The following is a 12931-nucleotide window of genomic DNA, read 5'->3' as shown; positions in this document are numbered from 1 at the left end:
TCACCGGGTTAGCCAGGATGGTCTCGATCTCCTGACCTCGTGATCCGCCCGTCTCGGCCTCCCAAAGTGCTGGGATTACAGGCTTGAGCCACCACGCCCGGCCTTAGGGCTCTATAGATTTCTAAGACAGCTTCTCCACATCCTTCCAACCCCTAAAGCTCCCTACTACATGGTGATGTTTCTAGGCATTGTAAGAAAGGTTGCTGCATTGGTTTTGGTTCCACATATCATTGAATTTTTTTTTTTACCATGATATATTTGGATGTGGCCGACTGAGATTTTGAGATCAGCTATAATTGCAGCATAACATTACATGGTTCATACAGGATGAGGAGGGAAACAATCTTAAAATTGGCCAGGTGCAGTGGCTCACCCCTGAAATCCCAGTGCTTTGGATGGCCAAGGTGGGTGGATCACCTGAGGTCAGGAGTTTGAGATCAGCCTGGCCAACATGGCGAAACCCCATCTCTACTAAAAATACAAAAATTAGCCAGGTGTGGTGGCACGTGCCTGTAATCCCAGCTACTAGGGAGGCTGAAGCAGGAGAATTGCTTGAACCTGGGAGGAGGAGGTTGCAGTGAGCCGAGACTGCGCCACTGCACTCCAGCCTGGGTGACAGAGTGAGACTCCACCGCAGAAAAAAAAAATAAAAATAAAAAAAATACATATATACACACATATATATAGTCATACATAATCTTGTGAATTAACGTGTCTTACTGGCTTGACTGTAAATGAAATTCAAAATAGATTTAAACAAAATAAGTCATGGATCAAGAATGAACTGGATAAAGTTTGACTTTCTTTCTTTTATCTCTTTTTTGTTTGTTTGTTTTGAGATAGGGTCTCACTCTGTTGCCCAGGCTGGAATGCAGTGGCACGATCATAGCTTATTATAGCCTGGACCTCCTGGGCACAAGTGATCCTCCCTCCTCAGCCTCCAGAGTAGCTGGGACTATAGGCATGTGCCACCACACCTAGCTGATTTTTAAATTTTTTGTAGAGACATGGTCTCCCTGTGTTGCCCAAGCTGGTCTTAAACTCCTGGGCTCAAGCGATTCTCCTGCCTTGGGTTCCCAAAGTGCTAGGATTACAGGTGTAAGCCAGCACACCTGGCTCCAATGTTTGATATTTGATTCAGAGTTTTACTTCATAACTCCCATATTTTGATATAGGTACAATCAGATTTCAGTAAACTCCAAGGAAGTAATCGGGGGGAGATGGTGATGAGCAAGAGGGCTGAAGGTGTGGACAGGAGGAGGAAGCTGCTCATCCAAGGTGAAAGCAGACCACAGAAGTATCCTGTTCAGCATTTTTCAGACTCTATTTACCAAATAACTTAGTCCAAATAAGATATTACTTAGATGCATTTAAAAATTACCAGACAGAAGCAGAGCTGCTCGTGTGGTTGTGTGTATGTGTGTGTGTGTGGACCCCATCCCCTCTATGCATTGTCTACCCACAATTCTGCAAATCACTAACCTAGGGCATTTCCATTATTTTCCAGGTGAGGAGGCTGAAGTCCAAAAAGAAAGAAGGTCAAGCAACTAATAATAAAAGCGAAGACCAGAACTCAGGTTAGCTCTGTCTGTGTGTTTGGGTGGAAATCATATACTGTTAGTGACTTAACTTGTCACTTGTTCGGTGTGTCATTTGCTGCCTCCTATGCCCTCTACCCTGAATCACTGAGTGTTTCCAACTGCCTGGCTACCAAGAAGGCATGGGGCTATCCAAAGAGCAGGGCCTGGAACTTTCTTTCGTTTAAAGGATTTTACCAACTAGACCTAGAGTCCAGGTCTCCTCATACCTTATGTCCAGAAGAGTGCTTTCTGCAACTTGTTTCTGAACAGAAAATAAAACAACACAAGCTTCATTACCCCTTCTGTCTCTCCTCCTCTGAACCTGTAGGCCAATAGCTTCTTCTCTCATAAGACTACTCCAGGCTGAGTATGGTGGCTCACCCCTGTAATCCCAGTACTTTGGGAGGCTGAGGCAGGCAGGTCACCTGAGGTCAGGAGTTCGAGACCAGCCTGGCCAACATGGCGAAATCTCATCTCTATTAAAAATACAAAAATTAGCCAGGTATGGTGGTGCAATCCTATAATCCCAGCTACTTGGAAGGCTGAGGCAGGAGAATCACTTGAACCTGGGAGGCAGAGGTTGCAGTGAGCTGAGATCATGCTATTCCACTCCAGCCTGGATGACAGAGTGAGACTCAGTCTCAAAAAAAAAAAAAAAAGACTATTCTATTCCCCAAGCTGTTCTTTCCTTTTCCGAGTGGTGGTTACCATCTGCAGACCTTGATGTGTGCATCCTAACAGTCCACACTTGGTTCCAACTGGCTGCCTTGGTTACCCAAAATTCCTTGGAGATGACACCTTGGTTCTGTGCATAAACAGACAACTGCCTCCTTTCCTGGCTCCTAGTGGTCTCTGGGACCCTCTTTCCACCTGGTGTGTCCTGGCAATCTCCAGTCCTAAATCGAATCAGCTCTTTGCTCCTTTTAGGCAACTCATTGATTTTTCAATAAACTTAGCTGTCTGTTTTATTGGCACTGAAGAGGGTTGGGTTCTTAGCATCATTAACATTTTAGTTGAGGAAGAATTCCCAAACCTCCCAGGCATTAATCCATAACTGTTAAACATCTAAAAAGTAATCTGTGCTCAAACAAAGCTCGGCCAGGTCTGTCCCCTTTTTAACTTAGAAGTCAATGAGCCCCTATCCCCAAATCTACCCAAGTTTTCCATACTGAATGGTGATAAGTAAAATACTAGAGTATAATAAAGGTTGATGTCTTTGTCTGGTGCTGCTGCTACTACTGCTGTTGAGGACCATTCTCCCCCCAGGGATCCATAGCCAGTCAGCAATTACCTGGCAGGCACAGAGCATCCTGGGACAGTAATTTTCATCTCTGCAGACATACCAGTTGGAGGCAGTACTTGAGTGGATGTGTGTGTGAAATAAGGATGGTCATTTAGGCTCACAATCTCTGGATGCCTTATCTTACTTTCTCCCCCACCATCCCTCTAGAGTAAAAAGACCACTGCACTGTGAGTGGGAGACATTCTGGCCCTGTTGCTGAATACCTGGTAATCACGAGTGAGTCATTTAATGGCTGTGAACTCCTATTTCCTCGTCTGTAATCTAAGAGTTGGACTAGATCGTTGTAAGATCTCTTCACATGCTGAAATCCTATGATTCAAAAAAATAGCAGACTGCATCAATAAAAGCAAAGGGAAAGAAGTGGAAGGTCTAGTGGACCGCAGAGCTTAAGAGGGAGAGATAATGGCAAACCTGCCATGTGAAAGCTGGACTGAACACCAAGTTCATTACTTTAACTTTCAATTCTATTTCTGGGGGTTAAATTGATCATTTAAAAATTGTAAGGGAATCATGGTCCCCAGTAACTGAACTAAAAATGACGAGATTCTGTATATAATTCTATATATTATGATGGTGATTGTGAATGATAAATTATAACTCAAAAAAGAAAGACTGTAAAGAAAGGCTCTTGTGGGATCAGAAAAATAATTCATTTTAGTCCTACCTGGTGTGAGACATGGTCATATATTTTCAGAGTTACATAGGTAAATCCCTAAAGAACTTTCTGGAAATATAAATAATACTAATATTACCTAGCTCTTGTTTACCACCTTATATTTTTCAAAGTGCTCCCTTAGGCATTAGTCCATTTGATCATGACAATTTCTCCCCAGCAGTCTAGAAAATGCCCTGTGATATACCAAGCCAAATTCTAGAGGGTGGCAGGGAACCCCTCTGGGGCATGTGCCAACTATCTTCAGGGGCAGAGACCTTAAAATGCAATCGCTTCCAACCTCAGATTAGCCTCAGTCATGTCAAGGGGACTCACAAAATTCTCAAACCCAGTTTCTTTATCTGGTCCCTGCTACACTTGCCATCTCCATCCTGACACATAAACTCCCTCCTCTACCATGCTCCCCTCTCTTTTCTTACTTCCTTCCCACAGTTACTTTAAAAGTTACCTAGGAGAATTGTTAAACTGTTAGGGAAATGAAAGTAACAGCAGTAGTACTGTTAAAGTACTGGAAGAACATATGCTGCTTTAGACCTTTATCTTTCACCAGATGAACCTCCTTTGGACTTGAGTACCTAGCACATCCTTTCCCATGCTTCTTGCAAAGGGAGAGAAATGGAAGGCTTCCTGGACCACAGAGCCTAAGAGGGAGAGATAATAGCAAAGCTGCCACGTGAAAGCCAGACTGGACACCAAATTCATTATTATGACTTGGTGTCCAAGTTCATTACTTTAACCTTCTATTCCATTTCTGGGCTAAACTGATTATTTAAAAATTATAAAGGAACCATGGTCCTGTCCTTCTTGCCTCAAAGCCTTGGCTCAAGCATCAGCTATCCACTCTGTGAAACCTTCTTGGTTTCCTGAAGTGAGCTGAACACTCCCTTTTCCTCTTGAGGTCAGAGCATCCCATCTCCTGGAGGACTCCTTTTATATCAACTGCCATTGGTTTTATGTTTTTCTTCCAACTGGACTGGACTCTTCTGAGAGCAGAGGCCGCATCTGTTTCATTTTTGTGCTCCTAGTACTTAGGCACAGAGTAGGTGCTCAATGACAAATAACGTTGAATTGAGATGTATGTCATACAATCGTTTAGAAGGTACTACAGAATCAAACCAACATGAAGTTAGTGCTTTCAAACAACACACGAATCACAAACCTATCTGGCCAAATACAGATATCTCAATTGAAGCATTAACAAGTAATTTATCTTTAATGAAGAATTTCACATTTCTAAGCTACCCACACTTTGGGGATGATTTCTCTTCTATTTCTGCTCTATTTTAAGGATATACTAGGAACCCACCTCCTGTTTCTGGCATAGGCTAAGCAAATAAAATAATGAGACTTCTTGATAAGTATGCAATAGATATGGAGAATAATTTGACACTGGCAATTCAAAAATTCCTAGGAAGAAGTAAATGTGTATAAGTGAACATCTTCATGTCACTCAAATTTCGTCTCTGCATTTTTATGGAATATAAATCTGATTTTATGCTTGAAATATCAGGATATTTTAAATGTCTATATCCTAAATAATGAGAATAAAAGTAAAATTAATTAAAACATATAGACTAGACATCTGTTTAGAAAAAAAATTGCATGCATATTGCCCCTTTAAACTCTTGCAAATTAAAGCTGAGTACCTGAAGTTTGGGGTGATTACTCATTGCTATTTTTTCCTTGATTAAAGACCTCACACACAAAAAACTGTATATTTAAAAATTTACTTAAATCCTTGATGTTCCAAACTTCAAAAAGTTTATGCAACATAGGATAGATTCTAATACCTCTTTTCAAAGAGTGCACACTTTTTAGGTATTTTGCAATTCCAGGCGTGATCAGCAAACATAAATAAGAAAATGAGGCCGGGCGCGGTGGCTCAAGCCTGTAATCCCAGCACTTTGGGAGGCCGAGACGGGCGGATCTGGAGGTCAGGAGATCGAGACCATCCTGGCTAACACGGTAAAACCCCGTCTCTACTAAAAAAAATACAAAAAAAAAACTAGCCCGGCGAGGTGGTGGGCGCCTGTAGTCCCAGCTACTCGGGAGGCTGAGGCAGGAGAATGGCGTGAACCTGGGAGGCGGAGCTTGCAGTGAGCTGAGATCCGGCCACTGCACTCCAGCCTGGGTGACGGAGCGAGACTCCGTCTCAAAAAAAAAAAAAAAAAAAAAAGAAAATGATATCTGTGGTCTAAATTTAACATTGAATACAAGACATTAGTAAACAATCAACATTAGAATTAGTAACAATATATTAGTCAAAGGCTTTTAAAACACAAATAAAATTAAGTGTAAAAACTCAAGTACTTCAACATTAGCATTTGAAAAGTGTTTAATGTTTTTAAATAGTTTTAAGAACATAGGCTTTCTACTCTATTCTGAAACACATACTCTATCCAGAGCACAATTTATTACTGCAAAATAAATGAATGTTTAAAAGACAGTCTGTCAATTGAAAAAAACAAAACACATTAAAATAGCACGTTTCCAAGCCAAGTTAAACAAAATATTTTCTCCTTGACAAGCTGCTTACATTTAAATGAAAACAAGGCAAATCTGGTCAATAATATGGATTGCATATAATAAAAAGGACCTTAGATCATGTTAATACAAGGATCAGAAAGCAGTAACTTCAATTAAAACTACCCAATTATTTAACAAATTTTCAGATGCAGCAAATAAATTAATCAGTTTTAAATGAAAGTCCTCAGATAAGTAGCTTTTTGACCTATGAGTAAGTCTCACTAGCAGCAGTTACAGCAAAGCAAGAATCTGCTGAAGCAAGGCAAAGCTCCCAAATCAAACATGTTATTGGTAATCAAAAAGCATTTGCAAAACGTATTTCCTTGGTTAATAGCAGGAGGTTCTGTAGCAAATGCCACCTACAGCTCCTCTCATACGTTGATATGTAGTGTATACGGGTTGAACACACATTTCTCTTACCCAAGAATGACAGAAGTATCTTGGTTTTAACAACAGGGTATTTTCATTTCTGAACTATCCTGTAGAAGGTGCCAGTTGTTGTATCATTAAGAATGCATATATTTCGCTTATTATCTACCTATGTTTACCTAGTATTGGGATTTAAGAATGCCTCTTTGAGACAAGCAATATGTCATCATTTTGTTCAGCTAACAGGCCTGACAGCCCTGTCTCCTTGAGTTAAGAAAAGTAAATCTCTATTTTGTACACTGGTGGCAAAAGCTGGCAGAATAAATGAGAATTAGCCAATTGGTAGTAAAAGTTTCTGATCCCAAAGATTCAGACTTTCCTTTGATCCTAGTCCCAATTATTCTGTTTGGCCAGATGATGGTATTTTTTTTCCAATAAAAGTGATCTTCTCCGCATACTGCAATAATTTATTTGAATGCCATTCTTATGTGTTTTTAACAAATAACATCACTATTCACTATTTCTCTCATCTTTTTGATCCTTTTTTACTACTTATCATCTTATTTGAAACAGATTTTTAACAGATAAACTTGATCGTTACAAGAATATCTTGCTTGCATTTTATTCAAATAATTCTTAAAAACAGCTTAAAAAGCCGTTTGGAATAACATCAAGCTTGCCATCAATCAAACGAAAAAATTCCGCTGGCGGTTGTATAAACATCAGATCAAGTCTGATGTCTTCAAGGATTTCAGAGTGAACCATAAAAAACTCCATTAACTTCTGACAAAGAATGCAAATTAATCACAACATGGGGTGAAATGAAATTAAAGGCTCTTTTCTAATCAATGACAAGGCAGGATGAAATATTTGTTACTCTCTCTGCACTCAGACTGCCTAGGATGTTTGCACTTCCCTTGCAAAGCCCCAAATGTAAGGTGTGAGTACAGATTCACCCACAGTCGCTGTTGAGCGCCCTCCTCCCCGCAGAGCTATCTGCTTACAAGTCGTGGAGATTCACAAAACACACTAATCATCCGAATCTCAGGTGCATCCAATTTGTTATTCACACTCTCCCATGCCAGTGAAAAGCCTGGCGCAGACAGATGCACCAGGAACCCTAAATGACAGTTTTGGCCTCCGGAAGTACGATCACTACAGCAAAATCTAGTACAGCCTCCAGGTGAAATGTCTGGAGCTCCATATGGAGCAGGGAAAATTAACAACAAGATGAAAATCACTGCAGCAGCGGGGAGTCAGAATTTTTGAAAAAAAAAATGAAATTTAAAGATGAAGAAAGAGAAGTAATAAATTAATGGGGTGTGAAAACATTCAAAGCTTTACAATACCAGGGGCACTATTTGCTCAGATTTTTTCCCTTTTTTTAACTTCAGGTCATTTTGATGTAATTTATTAACCAAGATCAGGAATTGCAGCCAAAAGAAGAACAGTATTTTTATACATGCAAAAGTACTTTAAATACATTTGTGTCTGTATTATCTTCACTTTCCTGTGGCATCTTGCTTGCCAAATTTCCCAATGCCAGAGCTGATGCATCCCCTGAGAAGTCTCCTTAATGGATTTGCTATCATCCTAATGCAGGGCACTGTTGTAAAGTTTGAATGAAGGATGACAATTTTTAGCAGGCAATCCTTTTCATTTCTCCTAAATTATGGTGTCATTAAACAAACCATTGCCCACCATTATGTTTTTTAAGTCAACTGAATTTCGATCTACATGATTAACTATAGGCAGCTCCAGTCCTTGTCTAGACCTTCACATCTTTCCAGATTACTATTAAAGCTAAAATGTTCCAGAAATTGAGAAACTGCAAGATATTTTAAAATGCAATTTTTCATTATCCTATTGCAGAATATGCTTCACAAACACCCATAATTTAATGGCACTGGGGTCAGTGAGGGCTCTGGGGCCCTCTGGATCGCCCATTATTCTGCTAAATACATGGTAAGAAAAGCAAGAGGGATCTGGGGAATGGTCTTGTCACCATGCACAATGGCACAACCTTCCAGTGCTCAGCATTTCTCATCTATACAAGAGGCCTCCCTAGGGCAGAGAGGGCAAACTAGAAGGGTTGTAGGGCAGAGTGGAAAGGAGAACAGAGGGGTATGAATAGCCAAATGAATTAAGAAGTTAAGGAGCCAGTGAGTTGCCTTATTTGTCTGCAAGTCCTAGACCTAACTGTACCCATTCCTGCCTAAGGCAAGGTACTTTGCCTCTCTGAGCCTGAGTTGGCTCACCTAGAGGCTGGAAATAAGTCCCTGCAGGTAGAATGTACAGCCTGAGTCAGGTAACAGCCTGAGACTGGAACCCTATGTGGGAAAGGTACTAGATGAAGCCAAGACACCATTGGTTTTCCTGTTATTGGCAGTAGTAATAAGACTGTGCTCCTTATCTTTTTTTTCTTTAGAACCCTAAACCGCATGCCAATGAAGTTATGCAATCCTAAGGCCTAAAGGAAACTAAAATAGTGCTTTCAAATAACAAACACCTGACCCACAAAACAATGAAACTCATATAGAATGGCTATCTCAACAAAAACCTGGCCCTTTAACCTTTATGTTGCTCCCAGGGCACTGACTGTCCCTAGAGTCTTCCCAACACTCCTCCCTCTGCACCCTCACTGGGTACACACTGTGTCACCAGCAGGACGACGGGCTGCTAATGACGCTGTCAACAGCACTAATGCTGAGCTGGGGGAAAGACGAGTCTTGAAGCCAGCCCCTCCTCCCCGCTTTACCCTCTGCTCATTTTATACTCTGCTCCAATTGTGACTGGCATGTTGCTAAGAACATCCTTTTACAACCTATGGTTAATAGTTGGGAAATTGTTTTGTGCTGCAGCCCAACATTTGATCCAGACGGGTGGCCCTTTGTACTTTTCAGAGTGGTTTCATATCCATAGTTTCATTTGATCAACCTACCGATAGGAGAGGTAGGCAGAATCCTCATTTTAGAGACGAGGAAACTGACACCTCAGAGTTACAAAGCAACAATTAAGACCTGCGGTGAGACTGTGGTAGCACCTAATTCTAATTCTAATCTTCTGACTTGTGGTCCAGGGCTCCTTCCAATAGGCCACTCCTCTCAATTTGCCACTAGTGAAGACAGCTCAGGTCTGGTGCCCTGATTAGACTTTGGGTTCACAGCAGCGATTCCCTGGCACTGTCCCTAGTCCTAGGAACAATCAAATCAATGTGATCTTAAGGATATATGAAAGGCTTTCATGTGTTCTAGGATAAGACTAGTGCGTGACACTTAGGATGAGATAGTTCTCAGCTTGATAAATAGAACATTGCTTTGACCCTGTGGATGCTTTGTAAGATAGTGAGTTTCTTGTCACTGGAAGTGTTTAAGCAGTGTGGATGTTTGCTTTTCAGAGACACTGTACAGAAGTTTGATTTGATGATGTCTAAGACCCCTTTCAACTCTAAGAGTCTACGATTCACTCCTGCCTACTCCACTTGGGATTCAAAGAAACCAAACCAGCCATAGTTTTAACAGTGAGCAAATCAGCCATTCTGTTTGTCCAATTTATGAGGGGAGGCTCTTTCACAGAGTGGTAGGAGTTCAAATAACATAATGTGGGCCAAAGAGAAGGTGTTATTCCATAACTCAGCCTCTGTGACTCTATAAAACACACATTTTTCTTTATGTGTTTTTTTTGAGGACATAAGGGAGGGGTAGGAAAGGCACTTATAAAGTATCCTTTCCCAATCTTCAGCTTATAGTACAAAGCCTTTAAAATAAATGCCAACTCCACCAAAAGTCATTAGTGGTTCTAGCAACGACACACTCAAACTTCTGTTGAAAGACTTGGGAAATAGGCCTAATGGCATCAAAGCTGCTTCTATTATTTCAGAGAGAAGTACCAATTTGGTGACAACATTCTATCATGATTCAAGGAATACAGTTGTTTCCCACCCCTACTCTGGCATAAAGGTTGTTGCTAACTTAGGGAGTTCAGCATAGTATTAGAATTTTCCAACTTCCACTTCACTGATAAAGATATATTTAGATATTCAGGAAAACCATACTGCAAAGGTAAATAGCCTCTTCTCAACTTCGACCACAGCCTTCATGTGCTTCAATAGTCAAATGTGATGGCAATTCATTTCTTAGACTCATCACCCATCAAATCTCACTGATTAATTACTCTAGACATTAGGAATCTCAATAATATTGCTACATTCTCAACGTTTGGAATTTTTACTGGATGGCTTAAAAGTTTTCTACTAAGATTTGTTTGAGAAATATATTGTATAGGTTTGTGTGTTCATTTTCAAAATTTTAGGGGATTTCACAAATTGGCCAAACTGAATTGTTTAGAAATTACTGACAGAACAAGAAGCTTACCAAGATAAATATTCTAATGAGCTATAAATCCCGAAAATGTGATTTTAATTTGATGGGCTACCTAGAGCTAAGCAGCAAGGCTATATACACTAAAATCTCACTAAATGCCAGCATTCATGCCAAGCAACTGCATTTTAGATTTTTTCTATAAGGAAAATATTACATTTACACAAAAAAGTCTATGAATTTGAAAAGTGAGACTAACACTCTTGAACCTAACAACTTGGACAATTTCTCTTCCACTTATCTGATGGCTTTAACTGTGAAAGCAAAAGAATACGAAAGAGACATTTCATTGAGTAAAGGGTCTTTAAATGTCCACATTGGTACCAGGAGAATTTGCTTAAAACTCCTTATAAAGATGGTAGAGAGAATGAGCCCCATTCTATTATTCAATAACCATGTTTGTGATGCATCTGCATAATCTAACCATGCATAAATTAGTATGTGTAATACAACACTTATTTGCATAATAATAGCAAGTTAATAGATGCTTAAAGAGCAGAGACCAACACCACCTTTAAATCAGACATGCCTCCAGGCACTTTGGCCTGTACAGACCAAGATGCCAGAAAAACAGTGAACATCAACCAGAGGAAAACAGTCAAACCATTCATTTTTCATCCCTCTAGACATTTCACTTATTCCCCCCACACACTGGGGAATCATTTTCAAACCACAAAATAGCTTTATATTTTAGTGCTAGTACCCGTCTATAATAAAAATCTTAAAGAAATTTTAATGAAGATTAGAGTCAGCAATGCTAGTATAATGGACTGTTTTGTTTTCTTATAAATGTAGACAGGAAGGAGCAAAATACTTTTACATAATATGTTCAAAATTATACTCATAAAATTGGGGGCCCATCTATTTGCCTAGCAAAAATAATGACCTAGATTAGATGCTTTCACCCTTTGTCTTAATCTTTTAACTCAAAAAATTTTAAGTGAGTTTAAGAGCTTAAAAAGCGTATCAAGAAAAGGCTGGCTCTCTCCTCCATCCTCAAAATGAGTACATGGTATTGGACCAGGAAAAAAAATAATCCCGAATGTCACACAAAGGAAAAGCACAATGATCACTTTCAACCTTTAACAAAGAAGAAAAAATCCAGGAGTTTAAAAAATCAAAAATCAATAGAGATTTCTAAATGACTCCTTAAGATATCACTTTTCAATTTAACAGGACAGATTTATTTGTATGTGACTCAAATGTTCACAATTGCTCCCTGCACCTTCATACATAGGAATGAATGTCACAGTGGCAAACGGCAGTAATGAACAATCTTACCTGAGGATATGGAAACCTCCCAAGAGCAAGCTGGGAAAGGAAATAATATTTGTCTAGTTATAGATTTGCATGCAGGGCAGATCTCCTTAAGACAGACAAGTACTAAATTTCAGAACTGCATCCAGCAAATATAAAGAAGTTCACAACCTCAAATGTACAAACTAAATTATTGCTGTAATTACATTAAGAGCTGTATTTAGAATGGACATTTTCAATGGACTATGTTGCATCCCTGATATTTTAATAACAAAACATTATTCTTATGTGGTTTCCCTTAGTAATATTCTCAGTTGTATGGGCATTATCCACATTTACATGTGTGCGACAGTTTCTTCTAGACAGAGATGTAAAAACTCTTTGCTTTTTGTCGTGTAAAATGGGAACATCTAATTGTTACTAACCCACAACATTTTCAGTTACAAGTATAAATGAAGGGTCATAGGAAATGGGGAATTGACATTATTATAAAATTGAAAACTGCGCCATTATTTTCATCTATTTGTTAAAGTTTTTTCATCCATTTTCTACCTACTAGTAGGAAAAATGGCCATTTCAAGCTTGTGAAGTCAGAACTGTAGGTCTAAGTCTGAAAGCTTCCAATCTAGCTTGATTTGTAAACTGTTCTGTTTCTGAGCCAGTCACTTAATTTTGATCCTTGAATCCTCACCTGTAAAAACAAAATGATCCAACCAGGAATAGGTTTGATATAAAGCAAAAAGACACAAACTGTTTTTTTGAGCCAGAGTCTTGCTCTGTCACCCAGACTGGAGTGCAGTGGCGTGACCTTGGCTCACTGCAACCTCCGCCTCCTGGGTTCAAG

General features: G+C 39.6%; 1 protein-coding gene across 2 annotated transcripts in view; it reads right to left on the bottom strand.

The window, feature by feature from the left end:
• The window catches only part of MAP2K5 (mitogen-activated protein kinase kinase 5), a 261608-nt gene that overhangs the window by 69568 nt on the left and 179109 nt on the right, over positions 1-12931 (bottom strand). Inside the window, exon 17 of one of the 2 annotated variants that reach the window (XM_011968648.1) lies at positions 12112-12141. The exons of the other annotated variant lie outside the window; for it this stretch is intronic. Coding sequence (XP_011824038.1) covers positions 12112-12141 — 30 coding nt within the window. The remainder of the gene's footprint in view (positions 1-12111; positions 12142-12931) is intronic. 2 annotated transcript variants of the gene reach the window in all.

The sequence above is a fragment of the Mandrillus leucophaeus genome, unplaced genomic scaffold (assembly GCF_000951045.1).
Source record: "Mandrillus leucophaeus isolate KB7577 unplaced genomic scaffold, Mleu.le_1.0 Scaffold12, whole genome shotgun sequence".
In the NCBI taxonomy this organism is placed as follows: Eukaryota; Metazoa; Chordata; class Mammalia; order Primates; family Cercopithecidae; genus Mandrillus; species Mandrillus leucophaeus.
This window is presented reverse-complemented; position numbering and strand designations above follow the sequence as displayed.